At 46.9% G+C, this 21,498-nt stretch overlaps 1 protein-coding gene across 1 annotated transcript in view; it reads right to left on the minus strand.

Annotated features, from left to right (window-relative positions):
* SNX6 (sorting nexin 6) overlaps nt 1–21,498 on the minus strand; it is a 147,187-nt gene that overhangs the window by 10,486 nt on the left and 115,203 nt on the right. Inside the window, exon 13 of the mRNA XM_085627423.1 lies at nt 17,216–17,301. Within this exon, the coding sequence (XP_085483549.1) occupies nt 17,216–17,301 (86 nt within the window). The remainder of the gene's footprint in view (nt 1–17,215; nt 17,302–21,498) is intronic.

Genomic DNA, 21,498 nt, shown 5'->3' on the forward strand with positions numbered 1-21,498 from the left:
GAGGCGATACAGCTGCCTAAAGAGTTAGCAGTTGTAAAATGTGCTGCCCATGGTCCAGGGGAGGATTTTATAACGATTGGTAACAGGTACGCCAATGATGTTGCGCAGTACTGTGCCAAGACCAATCAGTCTATTAACAGGGAAAGAGAGAGGGAAATGTCTTTTCTTTCTGTGATGTTTACTAATGTCCTAGAAACCTGGGATGAAGTGAAGCAGTTACAAGATGAGGCAGGAGATGAAGAGAAACAAGATTGGATTAAGGCAGGATGTGCTCCAAGAGAAACAGACCATGTTTGGGTCTACAGAGATGGCAGACCAGTGATGCCTAACTCTATCTTGTCGTCAATGGCAAGGATGTATCATGGCCAGGGACATTTGGGGAGAGACGCGATGGTTAGGTCGTTTAAGCAGACCTGGTACAATGCAAAGTTCAGGACAATTGCAGAGAGCATCTGTCAAAGGTGTTTAGTTTGTCAGCAATTTAACACTGGGAAAAAGACAGTGGTGAGTCTGGGAACAATAGGCAGAGAAGGAGGTCCTTTTACAAGGATGCAGATTGATTTCATTGAGATGCCCCAAGTGAACAGACTGAGGTATGTTCTAGTGGTAGTCTGTTTGTTTTCAAGGTGGGTGGAAGCTTACCCAACTAGAAGAAATGATGGATTAACAGTGGCAAAATTACTGTTGAGAGAGTTGATTCCTAGGTACGGGTTTCCAGTTACAGTTGAGTCTGATAGAGGTAGACACTTTCAGAATGAGCTCATGGGTTTAATTTGTGAAGCATTGAAAATACAGCAGAAGCTACATTGTGCATACCGACCAGAGGCTTCTGGTGTGGTTGAGCAGATTAATGGCACAATCAAGAATAGGATTGGAAAGATGTGCTTAGCCACTGGCATGAAATGGCCAGATGTATTGCCTTTAGTTCTGATGACAATGAGATCTACTCCAGATAGAACTACTGGTTTGAGCCCGCATGAAATAATCATGGGACGTGCTATGCGCCATGCATTCGTGCCTGTCAATAAGTTGGTGACAATAACTGATGACATGATTTTGGATTACTGTAAAGGCCTGGCTGACGCAGTTCATTCTGTGTTTCACCAGGTTGGAGAAGAAGCTACCACACTTGAGAAGAAGCAAGCCCATGATCTGAGTCCAGGAGACTGGGTGAGGATTAAGGTACACAGAAGAAGAAATTGCTTGATTCCAAGGTGGGGAAGGCCGAGACAAGTTATTCTGACTACAACGACTGCAGTAAAGTGTGCTGGAGTGAAGCACTGGGTACATGCAAGTCATACTCTGAGAGTTCCAAACCCAAAAGAAGGGACTGGTAAAGAGTATTTTGAAGAGTCAGATTCCAGTGATGATGAAGATACTGATGATACGGAATCAGTGAGAAAAGAAGCAGAGAGAGCTTCAAGAGAATCACTGCGAGTATCAGAAAGGAGATCAGATTCTGTAAGAGAGCCTGAAGTTTCAAACAGCAGTGATGGAAAAAGAAAAGAAAAGAGAAATCACACAGAGACTACTCCTGAATCAGAAGAGGAGGAGATTGAAGAACCACTTGAGATTATACTTGAAGAAGTAGGGTCAGAAGAAGATAGAGAGGGACAGATTGCGGAAGACCCCCGAGGAGGTGTAGGGAACATTCATGAGGAGCTAAGTGAAGGGACAAGTAGACAGCAAGAAGATTGCGTGTCGGAGACCCGAGGAGGGACAGGAGTAGGGAAGTCTCAAACAGTGGTGAAAAAATCTGTGGAGAAGAAGAAAACTGCTGGGAAACGGAAACAAGAGGCACTTGAAACAGATGATGAAGATGAACAAACAGAGGGTCGAGTTCTGAGAAAGAGAACTTGGATTGGAGAAAGGAATAATAAAGAAACAAAGCCGAAAAAGGTGTTAAGAGGAGACCGTTGGCCTAACAACAGAGTTAAGAGGCTGAGATACAGAGTAATAAGAGCAAATTCATCAAAAGCTGAACAAGTGAATGAAGTTTCGAGTCAAAGTTCAAAAGCTGAAGGAGAAGAATCAAAGGAATCAAACGAACCAGTGGAAATAAAAAGAGTAAGAAGACCCAACCAAAAGTACAGATCACCGGAATGGTCTTATGTGGCACTGTCTGAAGGAAGAGAAGAAGAAACAGTGACTCGAGATAATCCGGAAGTGGTCTTGAGAGAAGTGGTTTAGGAAGATACTGGGGAAATTCTGAAAGTACTCTTGACTGACATTGGAGAAGAGTCGAGTACTGAGGATCTTGACGTTGGAGATCTAATACAATTTGATGTTGAAGAAATTGAAGTGAAGAATGACAAGTATCCAAACTGAGTGAAAGAAGGATTCACTTGGATCAAGTGAACGAAGAGATCATTTGGATAAACTGAAAGCTGAAGAATTGCTGAAGAATTGAAGAAGTTCAAACAGTAGTGGAGTAGTAGAGGCTAAATTAAAATGGCTAACATAGAGGATAATAGAAATAGATGTGCCTTCTTTAAGAGGTGGTGTAGAATGTGCTGCTGTTGTACTGGATTATTAATGCTTCTATGGGGTGTTTTAATTTTATTAGTTACTTTTAGAGTAGAGTTTGGAATGAATATAGAAAATGTGACTAATGTAGAGAAGAATTCACAAAAACTAGTTCCAATTAGAAGTAGTAGTTACATACACAAAGATAGGTCAATTAATAATTTTTCTAGTAATGTTTTTTCGAAACTGTTATATGAATATGTGAAGACAATGGAAGTAAGGGATTGCTACGTCTGTATGCAATTACCTGCATCTGTTTCAGAGGGTGTTACTTATCACCATTTACCAGCTACATATGGTATTTCTTGTAGTATTTTAAGTAGTGTTTTTTATTAGTTAGGGAAAGTAGATTATAAGATGTCTAACAGAGATAGTATTTTTGGGCACTTGCCAATGAACAAAGAGCTGAATCCAGCTAAAGAAGCTAATACTTTTGGTGAGATTTTTATTGAAGAAAAAGGATTAACATTAGATTACATTTTTAAGAATAATTTAACTTGCAGTTTGAAAGAAGAGGAGAGAGCTTTCCTGGATATGGTAGAAGAAAGGAGAGTGAACATGCATGAGAAAGGGGGAAAATATGAAGTGAGTGAGACAATTTGGGACATTGAGATGGGAAAAGAGTTGAAGAATGGGGCTAGTCCAACTTTAGCTCTAGATGCGCCGCAGAAGGGTAAACTTTGCATTACCAGAAGGAAATCCCAATATGATACATATTTTGTGGGAACTAGTGAGTGCCATGATACATACTTCATTGCGACAGGTTGGGGTTTCAGAGGTGGAGAAGATACGATTTTTCCAGGAGTGTACTATGTTTGTGGGAACAAAGCTTATTACAAGTTGCCTGACCATTGGTATGGCACGTGTTATGTGGGCCTGGTTTTTCCTAAGATTTTTCATACAGATAAAATAAGAGATGTAGAAGATATTAACTTATTAACACGTTTTAAGAGAGAAACTTGGTCTGAAATTGTGGGTGATATTTTTGGGGTTTTGATTCCAGCAGTGGGAATTTCTTTAAATGCTTATGGAATTCGGAAACTGTCCACAGTGGTTGATCGCTTATCGACAAATACCGCAGGAGGGTTTCTTTTGGTGAATACGGAATTAAGTGCTGTACGTGCCATGTCTATGCAAAATCGACTTGCCCTTGATATTTTATTGGCCAAGGAGGGTGGAGTTTGTGGAATATTGAAAGTTCAACATTGTTGCACTTACATTCCTGACGAAAGTAAAGACCTGAAGGTCTATATCAGAAATATTACTGATTTGCATGAAGAATTAGTACCACTTGAAGCTGGGAGTTTGTGGACTAAAATAGCTAATAAAATGATGGCTGTTAAGGATTTTATTGCAAAAATAGGTAGTACTATTATAGGTAGAATATTGTTTCCCTTGTCTTGTATAATTGTGGCTTTATTAATAATAAGATTGGTGTGTGTGTGTTGTAAAAACAGGGAAGGGAGAAAGAAATTGAATAAGGAAAAGAAAAATAAGAAGTTGAAAAGAGAACCTCAAGAAATTGAACTAGAAGAATTGAGGGAGAGTGTTTACTTAGAGACAAAGAGAGATGATGAAAGAGTGACTGGTGTTTAATGTTGTGTAAGGGGAAAAGACATTTCTGATTTCTCCTAAAATGGGACTAAATTTTCACTAATTTTTTTTTTGGGTTTATTTGGTGATAAAATCACCAAAGGGGGGATTGCTGGAGCAGAGTTTATTAAGAAAATTCAGGGCTTTTGAAGCTCTAGTATGTCTATGCGTTTTATTAAATATTAATAAATAACAATTAATTATTTGTCTTGTGTAAGTGTGTATTCATTAATCAATTCGTTTGTCTTAACATAAAGAGAAAGTTACACAAGGGTTAGCATGTGTGTGCTGTTTTTGTTTCCTAAAAAATAACGAGCAAGTTTTCATGTTTAAACGTTGCTGTGTGCTGTTTATTTTGAGCACAAAACGCTGTCTGAATTAATGCTTTTTTATGTCGCGAGAGCTAGATAAATGCATACACATAAGGGTATTAGTGGGGTTAACACTGTTTAATCATTATGCTGTAGTAACGTTGTTTTTATTTCTTTTAATTGAGATGGTCTATTGTGGCCTATGGAGGCCTAATCCATGATGGCTAATTTTGAAGCCTGGCCTCAAGTGAATATGTGAAAGACGTGACGAGGGCGACCCCTGCTGGAAATGGTCTTGAGGGTGACTGACCATGGTCCTTCTATGAAACTTTCCATGAGGACAGCAGCAGTTTTGGGTGTTCTCCAAGAAAAGTGAAAGTGTCCTTGGCAATCTCGAAAGACAAAGGAGCCGTAGAGGAAAACTCTGAACTGTGGCTCGATGGCCGAGGAGAAGCCGGATAAAATGTGTTACATGTTTTATTTTCTTGGTTCCTGTTCCGTAGTCTTCGCTGTGTGTATTTTTCCTGAGCGGAGGTTCACCAATGTTGCAATGTTGCATCCTTTCCTTCTCGCTCTGCTCAGTGATTAAGCGTATTCTTGCGAACATGATGAGTCTTTCCATTGTATTTTTCACTATAAAAACTGTTAGCTTAGGGAGGGATCTCCCCACTCTTTTGGCCCACTCTTTTGCCACCCTTTGCTGCGTGAAGCTGCGTTGCTGAGGATTGATGCTGAGGACTTCGTCCTGAGAGACTTTACCGAGAGACTTGTCCTGACCCGTTCTGACACTTAGTTAGAATAGGTAACTATGAGAAATGATTTATTCTGATTGAATTTACTTTGACTAATTTTAGATAAAGCAATATAATTTTAAACATGGTGTTGAATTTTATTTCTTGTCAATTATTGGGTTTATATTGTTGATTATTATTGTATATGTTGTGAAGATTATGTTATTGATTAAGACAGTCACTAAACCAGATCTGATCGACCTGATATTGATGCAGGGTGTTAGTGTTTTCTTTCCACAGGTTTATTGCTGGTAGAGTATTTGAGCGTGTGTTAGTGAAATGGGCCCTAGCGTATGATGTATGTATGTGCGTGTAACTGTGTGATTACTCTATCCGTGGAAGTGGGCATATTTTAGATACCCTGATCTCTATCAAACCATTACCCTCGTAAAAGAGATGGCTAACCAGTGGACTTTGCAGTTGTTTGAAAACATGCACACTACACCGTCTGTCCTAAATTAGCTTGTTGTCGTGCTAAAGCATCCACACAATAGTGCTTTGCAAATGTGCGTGGTGTAGACCATGTAGCTTCTTTACAAATGTCAGCTATGGGAACGTTGCCTAAGAAAACATAGATGGATTGCGCTTAGGAAACTCCAGAGAGGAGTGTATGAAGGGGGACTAGCCGTTCCAGACACTAGAAAATACTATTGGGCCTCCCAACTCGTCAATATTAATGGATGGGTTTTTCCACCGCTAGAGGAAGCGGCATACAGAGTGGACCGGCTGGCAATGAGCAGCGGCAGCTACTTGAAGGGGCTGTACCGGAGGGGGAAGAGGTAATTTGCTCCTCCCAGTGCATACTCAGACAGTCATCGAAGCATGGCATAAGGCAACCAAAACGACAGGATGGGAGGCTAAACTCACGGAGCAGACTCCTCTATGGGAGGGTGATTATCTGGGGGAACTGAAACGATTAAAGGGCTTTCGGAAATGGAGCCTTATTGAGATCGACCATTTGGGGGACGTCTGGAAGGGAGCTAAAATGATAGACTTTGATATCTTGCTAAAGGGATTCCAAATTGGGGGCGTGGGGGGGGGAGAGAATCGCCGAAACCGACAGCTACGTCATGCGCTACATTGTTACCTGAAAGAGGGGAGTCCAATACCGGAGTATTCGCCCCTCAAGGACCGTCTCCTCCTAGTCCCCATGATTAACAAAGCAATGTCCCTCACATATAGAAAACTTGTGAACAACTCCCCAGACTGCATGGGCCCACTGCAAGAGGCCTGGGTATCTGACGTGGGTCTACTTGAGGGCAATGACTGGGCCGAAGCCCTGCAGAGCCCCCGAGAAGTAGCTATTAGGGCACGATTTAGGCTTATCCAGCTCCGTATTCTCCATAGTTCCTATGCCTCCCGAATGGTTCAAGTCCGATTGGGTAAATGTATGACTGATGAGTGCGTAAGGGGATGTGGTGAGAAAGGGTCCTTCTTCCACATACTATGGTCTTGCCCCATAATTCAAAAGTACTGGGAAGGTATTACCGGAGTGATGACAACAGTGGTGGGAGTGAGTGTCCCGCTAGAGCCGAGTTGGCACATTCTGGGGGTAACGGGAGAGACGACATGACCACAATGGGCGATGACCTGGCTGGCCTTGGCCAAGAGGAACTTCGCCAGGGCTTGGGGGGCAGTGGAGGCCCCCACACTGGCTGCCGGGAAAAAGGATATGGACTGGTACCATGGGGCGGAGCAAATGACATATCGGAGTCGGGGCTGCCCACGTAAAGGAGAAAAGACTTAAGGAGCACTGTTTGAGGGTGATAGTGAGGGAAATCGTGGTTGATGTGGTCATTGGGGGGCGCCAACAAACACTGTCGCACCTGGGGCCACCAGCACTAAAGCCGACCCTGAAAATAAATGCAAATAAACACGGCCCTCTGCACACACCGTTTCATAACGGTTCAACCACCTGATTTCAGTCTTCTCTAACTGGGATTGTAGGTGTCCTTTGGGTGGGCCACTAGGTCACAAAACTGCCTTAATGTCCCAGTACATGTAGCAATGTTTGTAAAAAACTTCCTTTTTTTCTTTAGCTGTAAATCAGAAGTATGGAGTGGCAAATGCCACCGATCTTCATAGTTGGGCGCTGCACTCATGTGAATGGTCAGTTTCTTGGAAACATACCCTTGGCTGCAGCACACTGAGACCTTACCCTGCAGCACAAAGTGGAAAATAACTAGAGAGAACAATGGTGATGTGTGCGGCTGTCTACTAACACTAAATCTTGTAGTTGAGCCTTTGATTGAGTCCACAGTTGTGCAAAACATGCTTGTAGAGGACGCATGTTCAGTCTTGCACGCGGTACTATGGCGATGCATGATGCCATCATTCCCAAAAGACGCATTAAAGCTTTGACTGGTAAGCATGGCTTGGCTTGAAACTGTGGCAGCAATGTTTGAAAAGCTTGAATTCTGGCTGCATTTGGAAAGGCTAAAGTCAACTGAGTGTGGAGCATAGCCCCTAGATATGGTTGCAGCTTTGAAGGTTGCAGATGGACTTCTGAACATTGATAGTGAACCCTAGCTGATGTAGGAGGTTTATGGTAGTCGGAGTGTGCTGATGACACAGGAGATGTGTACGTGCTTTGATAAGCCAGTTGTCCAGATATGGGAAGACGTGAATGTTCGATCTGCGTAAATGGGCTACTTTTTGTTTTTGATCGAGTCTCTCCTGTAATGTCTCCAAAATGGGCCCAGGGAACGTAGTGGGAGCCATTTGGTTTTCGGTACCGAAGATTTCGGAGCCGACCCGGGTTTAGTTTTCGAAACTGGAATGGTCATAGCAGAAGAGGTGGGATCTCGGCTCAGCATCGAAAGAGAAGTATTTCTATATGCTTTCAGTGTGGAGCCCAAGGGCCGGGCAGTCAAAGCGGAGTCTCGGTGCTGACCACTGCCACATTTCTTTGTGGGGAAAGAACATTTTGGGGTGGGCTGGAGAGGTTTGGGAAACCAGGTGGTGGGAAACAGCGTTTACAACGCATGCTTTAGATCGCATGCCATTACAACACAGTTGTTACAATGACTGCGTTGTTACAACGCGAACCATTACATTGCAAGTCGTTACAATGACTTGCTGTATGGGGCAGAAGGTGTTGGATTTACAATCCAAAACCTTCCCTGCTGTTGCACAAACTGGAGTAGGAATAGTAAATTATACTATTCCTAAGTCCAGCGCGCCCCCCCTACAGCAAGTCATTGTAACGACTTTCGATGTAATGAATATGCTACTTACCAGTATGCATCTGTTCTTGGCATGTAGGGCTGCTGACATTCATATCTGTGCATAGATCGCCGCCTAGTGTTGGGTCCGGATGTTTGCACGTTGTTGTCCTGGAAGAGTCTTCGAAGTATCCTTGGATAGGTGACTCCTCCCCTGGACTACAGTGCGCATGGGCATCCTCTCCATCCTCAGATTGTTTTTCCCCATTGTGGCAGTGATGGAGTAGATACAGAAAGTGATGACCATGCTATACAGTAATTCTGAGAGCTGCAGCTGCCACAGGCGCCAGGGAGGGGGGAGGGCGATATGAATGTCAGCAGCCCTACATGCCAAGAACAGATGTATACTGGTAAGTAGCATATTCAGTTCGAGGCATGTGGGCTGCTGAATTCATATCTGTGCATAGAATACATAGCAGTGCCCTCTATTAGCGGCGGCTACCAGTGCCAGCTGCAGCGGTCTGAAAAAGTGTTTTGAGAACAGCCTGTCCTACAGCTGCCTGCTGTTTTGACTGCACGTCTACACAATAGTGTTTTGTAAATGTGTGTGTAGTGGACCATGTGGCTGCTCTGCATATATCATGCAGGGGAATATTTCCTAGAAAAGCCATGGAAGCCCCCAACTTGCGTGTTGAGTGGGCTCGTGGTGGAATAGTTAATGTGCGTTTTGCCTTTTGATAACAGATTTGAATACACTTAACTATCCATCTGGCTATCCCTGCTTTGGAGATGGCGTTACCTTTGTGGTGTGGGGCAAAGGCAACGAACAGTTGTTTTGTCTTCCTGAAGGGTTTAGTCCTGTCGATGTAGTACATGAGGGCCCTCCGTACATCTAGTGTATGTAGTGCCCTTTCTGCGACAGTTTGTGGGTTTTGGAAGAAAACGGGCAGTTCAATAGTTTGATTCATGTGGAACTGCGATATTACTTTGGGCATGAATTTGGGGTTGGTACGTAGTACGACCCTGTTGGCGTGAACCTGTATAAATGGCTCTTGAACGGTTAGTGCCTGGAGTTCACTAACTCTTCTTAAGGAAGTGATCGCTACCAGGAAGGCTACTTTCCAGGTAAGGAATTGAATCTCGCATGAGTGTAGAGGTTCAAAGGGTGGACCCATGAGGCGTGTGAGGACCAAGTTGAGGTTCCACATTGGAGCCGGTGGGTGGCTTGGTGGAATGACTCGTTTGAGTCCCTCCAAGAATGCTTTGATGGCAGGCACTCTGAATAGTGAGAGGTGCTGCCTGGTTTGCAGATAGGCTGATATTGCGGTCAAATGGACACGTATAGAGGTGTACGCCAGATTGCATCGGTATAGGTGTAAGAGGTAACAGATGATGTTTTGGATGGATGCGTCCAGCGGGTTAATGTCATTATTACCACAATAAATGACAAACCTTTTCCATTTGGCTGCATAGCAAGCTCTTGTAGTGGGTCTCCTGGCCTCCTTGATGATGTCCATACAGTCAGGTGGCAGGTTGAGATAGCCAAACTCTAGGACTTCAGGAGCCAGATCGCCAGGTTCAGCTGTTGCGGATCTGGGTGCTGAATCTCTCCATGGTTCTGCGTCAAATGCGCGGGTTTGATCCGCAGCCTTTGATGCAGCACCACGGAAAGTTCGAGGAAGGTGGTGTACCACGGCTGGCGTGCCCACGTGGGAGCAACTAGGACGAGTGTCAGGGAGTGTTGTCTGAGTTTGCGGGCCACCAGCGGTATTAACGGCGCTGGGGGAAAAGCGTACGCAAATCTGCCGGACCAGTTCATCCATATCGCATTGCCCTGCGACTGCGGATGTGGGAATCTGGCGGCGAAGCTTTGGCATTTTGCGTTTTCGCTTGTCGCGAATAGGTCTATCTCCGGATGACCCCACTGCTGGAAGTACGGTTGGAGTACTGATGGGTGTAACTCCCACTCGTGCATCTGGTGGCTGTGTCTGCTGAGCAGATCCGCCATCTGGTTGTCCTTGCCAGGGAGGTGTTCCGCCATGAGGAACATGTTCCTCTGAATGGCCCACTTCCACATGCTCTGAGCCAGATGAGACAACTGTGGAGAGTGTGTTCCTCCCTGCTTCTGTATGTAGTACATTGCGGTCATGTTGTCCGTCCGGATCAACACGACCTTGTTGCATAGATGTACTTTGAATGCCTTCATGGCCAGGAAGATTGCCATCAGTTCCAGAAGGTTGATGTGCATCTTCTTTTGTTGTGTCGTCCATAGTCCCTGCACTGTGTAGTGGAGTACATGAGCTCCCCATCCCTGGAGAGACGCGTCCGCTGTCAGTACTATCTGTGGGACAGGCTCTTGGAATGGTCGGCCCTTGCAAAGGTTTTGTGGATTCCACCAATGCAGAGAGTTGTATGCCCGACCACTCACCAACACTAGGTCTTTCAACTGTCCTTGAGCCTGATTCCACTGACGTGCTAGGCACTCCTGAAGCGGGCGCATATGTAATCTCGCGTGCGGGACTATGAAGATGCAGGAGGCCATCATGCCTATTAACTGCATAAACACTCGCGCTGGAAGAGAGTGATTGGGTTTGAACTTGGAGATCAGCAGTTGTATGCTGTTGATCCTCACTAAATTTGGCTGAGCTGTGGCCGCCAGAGTGTCTATAGTCGCACCTAGGTACTGTTGTACGTGTGCGGGCTGGAGATGGGACTTTGGGTAATTTAGTGAGAATCCCAGACTGTGAAGAAGGTGAATGGTGCGGGACATGTGGCTGGCACATTGCTGGGCTGACTTCGCTTGAACGAGCCAGTCGTCTAGGTAGGGGTAGACGTGTATATGCTGCCTCCGTAGATGTGCTGCCACCGTAGCTAGGCACTTCGTGAAAACCCTGGGCGCTGTTGTCACGCCGAAGGGAAGGACTTTGAATTGATAGTGCTGCCCCTGAACAGTGAACCTGAGGTATTTTTTGTGTGAGGGGTGGATGGGTATGTGGAAATACGCATCCTTGAGGTCCAGTGTGGCTAGGAAGTCTCCCTGCTTGAGAAGCGGAAGGACTTGCTGTAGAGGGAGCATGTGAAAGTGCTCTGAAAGAATGTACTGGTTCAGGGGTCTCAGGTCTAATATAGGTCTGAGTGACCCGTCCTTTTTTGGAATTAGGAAGTAGATGGAGTACACCCCCGTACCCTGCTCGTGGATGGGTGCGACCTCTATAGCGCCTTTTAGAAGCATACTTTGCACCTCTTTCTGTAAGAGCGTTAAGTGCTCTGAGGACATAGGACGGTTTCTTGGTGGTATTGTGGGTGGAGTGGAGGTTAACTCCAGACAGTAACCGTATTGTACAATATCTTTGACCCACCTGTCCGTGGTGATGGAGTTCCACGTGGACAGGAACCTTTGTAGCCTTCCCCCGACAGGTGTTATGTGGTCGGGAGGAAGGGAGAGGGCGTCACTGCTTGTTCTTGGGGGAGGACCTGGTGTTGCCGTAGCCGCGTCCTCTGCCCTTTGTACTGGAGCCACGATATCCACCCCGGGTGTTTTTATCGTAGGTGGTCTGTGTATTGCCTTTGTTATATGTTTGTTGTGACCCCTGTCCTCTACCTGCTCCCTTGTTTCCGGGGCGACGAAAGGAGCCGCTCCGAAAGGACTGAGTTTGGAGAGCGCCCATGGACTTTGCAGTGTCCGTGTCCTTTTTTATCTTCTCAAGGGTGGTGTCAACCTCTGGCCCGAATAAATAGTCGGGGTTGACAGGCTGGTTGAGTATATTGTTTTGTACCTCAGGCTTGAATCCTGAGATTCGTAACCAGGCATGTCGTCGCAGCATGACGCTTGTGTTTATGGCCCTGGCGGCCGTGTCTGCAGCATCTAGTGCACACTTGATGGAAGCATTCGTGAGTAGCTGTCCTTCTCTGATGAGAATTTCTGCGCCTTCCTTGAACTGGTCAGGGAGATGCTGGAATAGTTGCTCCAGTGTGTCATAGTGCGCTCTATCATAGCGAGCAAGGAGCGCTTGAGTGTTGGCTATGCGCCATATGTTGGCAGCTTGGGCGGCAACTCGCTTGCCAGAGGTCTCCAACACCTTGGACTCTTTGTCCGGGGGAGGAGCGTCACCTGTCGTTTGCGAGTGTGCCCTCTTGCGAGCATTCGCTACGACGATGGAGTCTAGTGGTAATTGTCCTCTGATGTAAGTAGGGTCCCCAGGTGCTGATCGGTATTTCTTATCAATCCTGGGGTTTATCACTCGTGCCCTGGTGGGTTCCTTGAAAATGTCCTTGGCTGGTTTGAGGACTCCTTTCAACATGGGCAGAGTCTTTACATGCCGTTCTGAGGATGCGAAAGTGTCCATAAGAAAGTCATCTTCGACGGTGTCAGAGTGAAGCTGCACCCCATGGTTATTGGCAGCACGTTCAATAAGAACGTTGAAGGCTGCAGTATCCTCTGTGGGAGATGTTTTTGCCCCATAGAGTTGTGGGTCCTGTGCATCGAGAGGTGCACCTGGGTCTGCAGGGTCGCCCCAAGTGTGATCAGGGTCTTGCTGGTCATCAGGGTCTGTGTCTCCATGGTAGGGGACTTGGTCATCCATGTAGTCCTCCAACGCATCCGTGTCGGAACGTGTGGGGGAGAATAGTTGTGGCTCCTGGTAGGATGAGTGGAAAGGTTCATAAAGGAGAGGTTCTGATTCTACAGGCAGCTTCCTTTTTAGTGGGATCCTGAAAGGGTCCAACGGTGGTTCCGAAGTTATCCTTCGCTCGTGGAGAATCATCCTGCCAGTGTTGGCGTCGATGACACGTGACGGAGACGTCTCAGCAGGTGTAATCGTAGTCTGGGTGACCCGTGTCCTGAGTTGGAACATTTTCGGGATTGTTGACGGAGGCAAGCCAAAGGTAATGGTGGCTGGCACCGAAGAGGCTGCTTTGTGTGGCACCAGGTCGTACTTGGAGCGCCTTTGAGGCTTTGGCACCGACCAGGTTTGTAGAGGCGGCCGTGGACTTTTTCGGCGCCGGTGGTTCATCGAGTCGAGGTGCGGAGATGACCGTCGACGTCTTCGATGCGTGAGGCTTTGGTGTCGTCGAGGGAGCGATGCGAGACGCAGCAGGCGGTGCAGCCCTCGGTGTCAGTGGCGTCGGTGCCGGGAGCCGAGCAGGTTTGTCGGCGCCGAAGGCCTTTTTCCGTTTGTCGACTCCGACGTCGCCCGCTTCAAGTTCGGCACCGAAGTCTCTCTTGGTGCGGTCGGTGCCGACGCGTCGCGCTGGCGTCGAAGGCCTCGATCCGACCAGCGCCACTTTCGGTTTCGGTTTAGTTGGAACCGGAGCAGCTTTCGGTTTCGGTTTTATGGAAGGGAAACCAGCTGGTTTAAGCGGTAATGGCTGCCGCTGAATGTCCGAGGCCGGGCCCGAGGGCGGGGCCGAAGAACTGCGGGATGGGTCTCGGGTAAGGCCCGAAGGCGATCCCTCGACCGGAGCCATAGGCCGTGGAACTGGGCCTTCTTCGGTCTGAACAGGTAGGCCTTGTTCATCATTGGAGCTACTCTCTTCGGCCCCTAAGGCCTCCTCGTCGTCTCCTACCTCGGTGTCGTCTTCACCTCTGTGGAAGAGTGATTCGTCGACTTCGTCCGATCCGGATTCGTGTTCGGAAACGGGACTGGAGGGTAAGACTTCCAATTCTTCGACGTCTTCGGCCTCGTTGAAGATGTCTGCTGGGGCCGGTGCCGCGTGCTGCGCCTCGAGTCTCGCCGCTCGTCAATTCCGTAGAGTCTTTTTGGAACGGAACCGGGCACAGGCCATGCATGTCGATTCGTCGTGGTCCGGCGAAAGGCATTTGTTGCACACCGGATGGACGTCGATGTGTGGGTACTTCGCATTGCATACCGGACACCTCTTGAATGGCGTCCTCGATTCCATCGTCGAAGTAGTCGATGAACAGGTAAATGCGAAAAAAGTCGGTGCTGAAAGTTAGTAAACTAACAAGGTTGTATCAAAAACCGATCGATAAACAGTACCGACGCGAACTAAAGGTCTTTTGGCCTCGACACAATATTTTCCTAACTTGAGCTAAGATAGCACATCCGAACCCAATGGCGGAAAAAAACAATCTGAGGATGGAGAGGATGCCCATGCGCACTGTAGTCCAGGGGAGGAGTCACCTATCCAAGGATACTTCGAAGACTCTTCCAGGACAACAACGTGCAAACATCCGGACCCAACACTAGGCGGCGATCTATGCACAGATATGAATTCAGCAGCCCACATGCCTCGAACCAAGGCGGCCCTAATAAAGACCGCGTTGTAAAGGCATGCGATCTAAAGCATGCGTTGTAAAGACATACATTCCCAGGCAGTATTTTGTGCAAGTCCAGATTGATCTCCATATTGGAGTCTGAATCTTTGACCGAAAAGGCTCCCAGTTCTTCGGCTGCATAAACCTTAAAAATGTCCTGCTTTTGTTCAATGTCTTCCTGCCCGAAGATATCAGGCGTGTCTCAACTCCCATATCTGCATTTCTTTGCGTCATGCCCGACGGTCCCGCAAAGTCTTTTTCGATATAAAAGGCCAACAGGTCTCACGATCTTCTTCCATGTGCTCTGGGGACAAGCACAGGTTACATACCTTGTGATGGTCGGTCCGCGGGTACTTGGAATGGCACTGAGGGAAGATTTGAAACAGAGTCCATTCCATCAGCAGAGTATCACCAAAGGAGTCGAAAGTATGTAAAGTCACCCGGATGGGTGAGGCCCGAAGGCCGCGTGCGAAACGTCCCATCTGAAACAATGAAAGACTTACGAATTTCAATCCACGAGGAAGGAAAAAACGCTTCCAAAACAATATTGGCGATGGTAAAGTGGATTACGTACAAAAGGATCCCGAAAACTGTCTCGAACTGGAGCGACATAATACATGACCAAACCCGATGTCAGAAACAAAACAATCTAGCAGTGGAGTTAATGCACATGCGCACTATTTTTCCTGTATGTCCTAGTGACAGCTAGATTTATGTTCACACAGAAGAATCGTGGGTCACACGTGAGTATAGTTACAGCCTTCATCTATTTTTCTGGCTGTGCACGATCCTTGAGGAAGCCGCTATGCAGAACCTCTTCCGTCCAGTCTCATTAGTGGAGTTCTACACTCATCTGCAAGGGTTATAATACAGACTTCTTAAAGGAATTCAGAATGAGAAGCCTCTTATCCAGGTACAGGTAGGCATAATCAAGAGGCACAAATTGACTTTGTAAACTGGCATTTACCGCAAAGGGCATGATCTGCAGTTCTTCCTCGGCAAAGGGTATGTGAGAATAAATATCCTGACTGTCTAGCGAGAACACGGAGCCTTTGTGCAGTTCATGACAAATCTGGTAAAGAGACAACATCCTTTTATATGCAGTTATGACATCCAAAACGGACTGTACTATTAAAACACCATCTTTACGACAGCAAGCAGTCGGATTATATTCCTCAGCTCTTTTTTCTTCTGATTCTGGCTCTTTCAGTTTTTGAACAGATGAACCTCCTGCACCCACCGATTCAAACAGAAGCCTCATGAGTTTGAATTGGATCATGTACCCATTCTATTCAATACAAAGCACCAAACCGTTGCTTGTTTTCTACTGTGGGTGCCCCGGGATTTCAATTTGCTGCTGACTTTAAGAACTCCTAAAGTACGCTGCCTTCCATACAGCTTCCTCTGGCACCAGCAGGCAGAGATCGATCCTTCACGCGTCCGCCAGTGAAGAAGACATCTACAGATTGAGACAGCATGGTATGCCTGTAGGTGAGTAGGCCAACCCACCTACCCCAGAGCACCAGTCTTCTATGGGACACAGAGGGGCCCATACGCCACTCAAACTGGAGACTAGAGGATTGCAACCATTCACCAATGACGGAGTCTAAAGCCTCACTGGCACGGCACCACTTATTCTTGCTAAAAGGGGTTTCCTTCACTTTTGTCTGAGGCCACACCAAAGCAAAAGCGGTGATCTCGGAGGATTCCTCAATAATCTTAGGAGTGCCAGTGAATGAGACCATAGCATCCTGCCCAAGTGCCTTTTGTTATGATCAACCGGCTTGGTCAGGCACAGGGAGAGCCATTGACGCTATAAAGGTAATGGAGAACCCTGGACATGTGTTAGCTGATCAAGTCCCCTTAACCTCATTAGCGAGCTCTGAACAAGGTCTAGCAGGATCCTCCAATAAGAATGACTGTTTATAGTGACTCAGAGATGCCAGGCCTAGAACGAAGGGGCAAGACTTCGTGCAAGGCTGAGAGTACACCCGGCCTTAAACACCTTAAAGTCACCAGTTTTGGGGCACTCACCAACTCATCCACCCATGATTCAGAGTAAATGGAACAATTCTCCAGATGCAATGATCTGTGTGATGTCTACTTAACTTGCTTGTTTGAAAAAGTACAAGACCATTGTGCTCTCAGGAGACTTCCTACATGCAAGGCATCCATAAGAGTACATTCGGCACCAAACCACAACCAACAGTACAGCTGTTCACATTGCTCTCTTACAACCCTACATAGTGATCGTTTATCCCAGCATGAGAGCGCACTCCTTTTTGAGCACAACGCTCTCTCTGGTGTCCGTACTGTCCGACACGGAGCCAGCAAAGGCGATTTTAAGCACTGGGATAAAGGACGGAACATTGCCGTGAGCTTTTTCTCTAGACACTGGGCAACAGCAATAATACAGCAAAATGAGCACATAACCTTACACAGCACACTCATACTCAAGGCGATTACAGGCACCGACTACTCTTGTGGCCTTATGGGTCATGGTCTCAGCACAACAAAACATCAACTGATGAAATAACCATAACTCCTCATCACCTTAGCATGTTTCAGCTCCAGTTCTGCAAGCTCCACTAAGTTTTTCCGGAATGCAGCAACTCTTCTGGTTTTAAAGTCTATAAGCTCTGTAACACAAACAAAAATAAATGCATGAGGTTTCGTGAAATATCTCGAGGTCAAGATGCACATTGTCCTATGAGAAAGACACACACCAACACCCACGTCAAAACTTTCCAAAGGTTTTGCAGAGGGTCCATCAGATTTGTCAGTGGAGGCTGAAGGGCTGGCCAGGTGTTTCTCTAGGAGGACGCTGCCGAGGGCAATTCCTGATCATTAACCAATCTTAATGGAGAATGTTACAGGGAAACTTGTGCCTCTGTTACTATACAGTGTGGCATCGACTAAATGCATTTAATGTTGAAAACCTCAGGAAGAGAATCCCAACATGGAGCATGATCATGTCAAAGAAGCCCTCACCACTAACAGGACACTGGCAATCCTCTGGTGGCGGCCATGCAATCCACTTCCTAAGATACCCTCCAAAGTAGCACATAACATCGCTGTGAGAAAGTGCCATCTTTCTTGCATGGTATGCCCCCACTTTTTGCTGAATTGCTGAATGTACTTTGACTGAGTGTGCCCTGGGCTCCTGCCAATCAGGCGCCCAGGGCCTATGTTGCTTCCCTAAAAACTATGCTGAAACCTAAAACCCAATTTGGCAAACCCTGGCCACATGTCAGCCCCTGGTAAATGGTACAATAAAATGCAAACAACAAATGGTACAAAAGGAAGAGATATGGAAATAACTTTGGTCAAGAGCACACTAATTAACTCTATATCTAGTTTATTAATCTAGACAGATTTAATCAAAATATTTGGATTTTCCTGCATCAGAAAATGACAACGGACCTTGATGAAAGCAACAAAGCAAAAATACAACATTACAAATATACATAAGTTGAACATGTGCAAAACGTCACAGACATAGAAAGACTTATACACACAAAAAAGTTAACCCCTAAGCAAACATATAATTATCTGTTAGTGTCCTCCTAATAATTTCAGGACGAACCACTGGAAGGTAGTCCACAGAGCGCGCTGCGACTCAACAAATTATTGTCGGTCTTTCTCAGCACACTCAACAGTGAGTAACCACACTGTGCTTATTTTCAAGGACTCCTCCTTCAAAACCGGGTCTACGCAATTGCGTTTCGGCCATACACTTTCCTCGGCCTCCTCAGGACAGGGTTAATACAAGGAATGTACACTACAAAAAAGGGAGTATATACACATATAAATATCAAAATAAATCATCTTGCCTACACATGAACTTAATCACAAGCAAAGTCGTAGCAGTTCTCCATGCCGCCCTGTGGGGAGCCTGTAGTCGGTGACCGTCACCAAGGGGCACAAGGGTGAACCGGGGACTTACACCTGAAAGTGATACCCGAGGAGGATCTGTATATTCATAGCAAAGGGACTATAGTTATATTATCACCAGCGTGTCAATATCTAAGACTGGCGGAAATGGTATCGCAACACAAACCCAGTGCACAGCCCACCGTTGCAGGTGGTGCACCAACCACAAGGAGTGAAAGGACCTCGGGGGAACCCAATCTCACGTTCTCTCACCCATGGCTAAACTACACCGTCGAAAAGCACGCATGCTTAGTGCTACTACTACGTGTCTCTTAGGTGTAAACAAACATATGGCACTCACAGAGATAAGGTGGCCCAATGGACGCTCAAACGTGCGGGTTATCCGGGTCCCCAGATACCCAAAAGGGTGCCGAACCTATCGACAAAGAAACATGAAGCTAAACACACATGGCGGCGTAAATAATGTAAAAGAGGGGAATACACTAGGGTCCAAGGGGGCTTACCTTCCTTCAACAGGAAGTCCTTCCTGATTACGCTGGGTTGTCGACAACTTGTTTAATTTTTTAATGGGATCGCTACCTACAGAGGCAAAAAGCCAACAAAACTTAGAGCACTCGTCGGGGGCAAACAGAACACATAAGTCCACATCCTGTTATACTAGCGTGACGGCACTTACTTCGACAGTATCCGACTACAAAGTCCGGAACAACACAGCCACTCCACTCGACAAACCCTAAGGCGCCGGTCTGCGTAAGGCTGCGAGCTGCACCAGCTCCTATATTACCGGCGCTGGACGAGGGTAGTAAACATAGAGAAAGGGATCCACTAGAAAATGAGTCGGCCATCTTAACACGGAGTTAGTCTAAACTCGCGGTACCCTCAGCCTCTGAAGAGTAAATCAAAGGAGGGAACACAAAGGTCTTCTTAACAAGGGGTGCCTCTCTACTGACGCTAACATCTATCTCTAGGGTATGGATCAAAAGGCAACATCAGATCGTCAAAGATAAAAGTACAATCCTGGTGCAACTCAGTCACAGAACTGCTAAGAAAAGAGGTATTCCCATACTGTTCACAGAGTCTATTACTGGGGACAAGACCATGTGTACAATATCAGGGGGACGACATCCCACAAGGCACCACCACCGCCAACTACTCTCCACGGGCAACACAGGCGACCGCGCAGACAATGCTTGATCAATGCACAATCTATTAATACAAAACTAATAAATAAAAACATGACTAAAATGTGTAACGAGAAATGTAATAGGGCATTCGCACTAGTCTTGACCTTGTGATACAAGGCCCCTAACCCTATACTAAATGGTACCCCAGGTACCCAGGGCCTTGTGACCAGGGAAGGCCCCCCAAGGGCTGCAGCTCTTATTGTGCCAACCTTAGAGGCCCTGTACCCTGACACAAACACACTGCCCTTGCAGGCTGAGTGTCTGGGTATAGAACAAAACAGAGTCGACCTGGCACACATCCCTGTGTGCCATGCCCACAACATACACTGCCCTGGCATACATCAGCCACCCCTCTAGCTGGGTGTCCTATGCCAGTGGTGTGGGTACATGAGCATGAGCCCTGTACCCCTACAGTACCCAGGTCCATTCCTGGGTACTGTAAGTGCAGTGCTGCCATTTAAGAGTATATGGTGCTGGGAGATCGTCAAACGCGAACTCCACAGCACCATGATGGCTCGACTGAAGTTTAGTATCAAACTTCTCAGCACATTAAACCTGCACATTAAACCTGCACTGATGCCAGTGCAGGATTTAATGTAGAATGCACGACAGAGGGCATCTTATAGATGCCCCCTGAACCTAACCTACAATCCACGTCTGGTCTGAGGGGCTGCCTAGGCTGCCCCACAGCAGACATGTTGCTGGACCCCTGGGTAGAGAGCCATCCGCTCTCCTGGGCCTGCAACAATGCACATCCTGGGCGAGGTGCTACGTCTCCTCCCCCAGGATGGGCAGGAGAAGCTTCAAAGGCATGTTGCCACTGTGAGCTTCTCCAGGCCACTTGCTGTACCCAGCAACTTGCCCCTACCGGTTCTAAACCCCTCTCTGGCGGGAAGACTGGCCAGAAACCCCAAGGAAGGACAGGGGGGTGTGCCAGCCTCTGCCAACCTCACCCCTCAGGTGGGGGAGGCGAGGTGAAGCACATCCCCGGGCTCTCGCCATCTTGAAGATGGGGAGCCCTACCCAATCAGGACTAGGCCACTGCCCCCCTCCCACAGGAGAGTGGCAGGATAGGGGGGTGTACCCACCCCAGGGCAGTGGCCTAGGTTTTAGGGAAGAAACATAGGCCCTGGGCACCTGATTGGCAGGAGTCCAGGGCACACTCAGTCAAAGTACATTCAGCAATTCAGCAAAAAGTGGGGGCATACCATGCAAGAAAGATGGCACTTTCTCACACTCACTAATAAGAAGGACTCTAGCAACTTACTATAACTCAAGAATTGAGCAGGCGGAAAACTCGTCCAGAGAATTATTTGGAATTTTCAAGGACATATCGTCACTTACCAGAACCTCGCCGCCAAATAGTTGCTCAGTAGAAACCTGCGACCCGATCGCAGATTTTTTCTAAGACAAGGTAGCAAAAATGTATTCCACCTTCCCGGACGAGGCAAGGAACGGAGGGTGGGAGATGAGGAGCCTAGCATAGAGAAGACCCAGAGCCTATCTAGATTTGTCCCCCGATCATTGGAGGAGCTTAAAAACATTGCCTTAAGTATCAAGTTCGGCTCACCCAAGGACCCCACGAAACCTAAGACCCTAAGAGAGAGTATAGAAATCTTGGCTCCTTATATTGGTCACCTCCTGAAACTCTATGAATCAGGGGCAGTCCCTAGGCAATGGAAAGAAGCGGTCGTCATCCCAATTAAGAAAAAAACAGTGGTGAAGGCAAGCCAGTTGGATAATTACCGACCAGTCTCG

This window comes from Triturus cristatus, chromosome 9 (assembly GCF_964204655.1).
Source record: "Triturus cristatus chromosome 9, aTriCri1.1, whole genome shotgun sequence".
Lineage (NCBI taxonomy): Eukaryota > Metazoa > Chordata > Amphibia > Caudata > Salamandridae > Triturus > Triturus cristatus.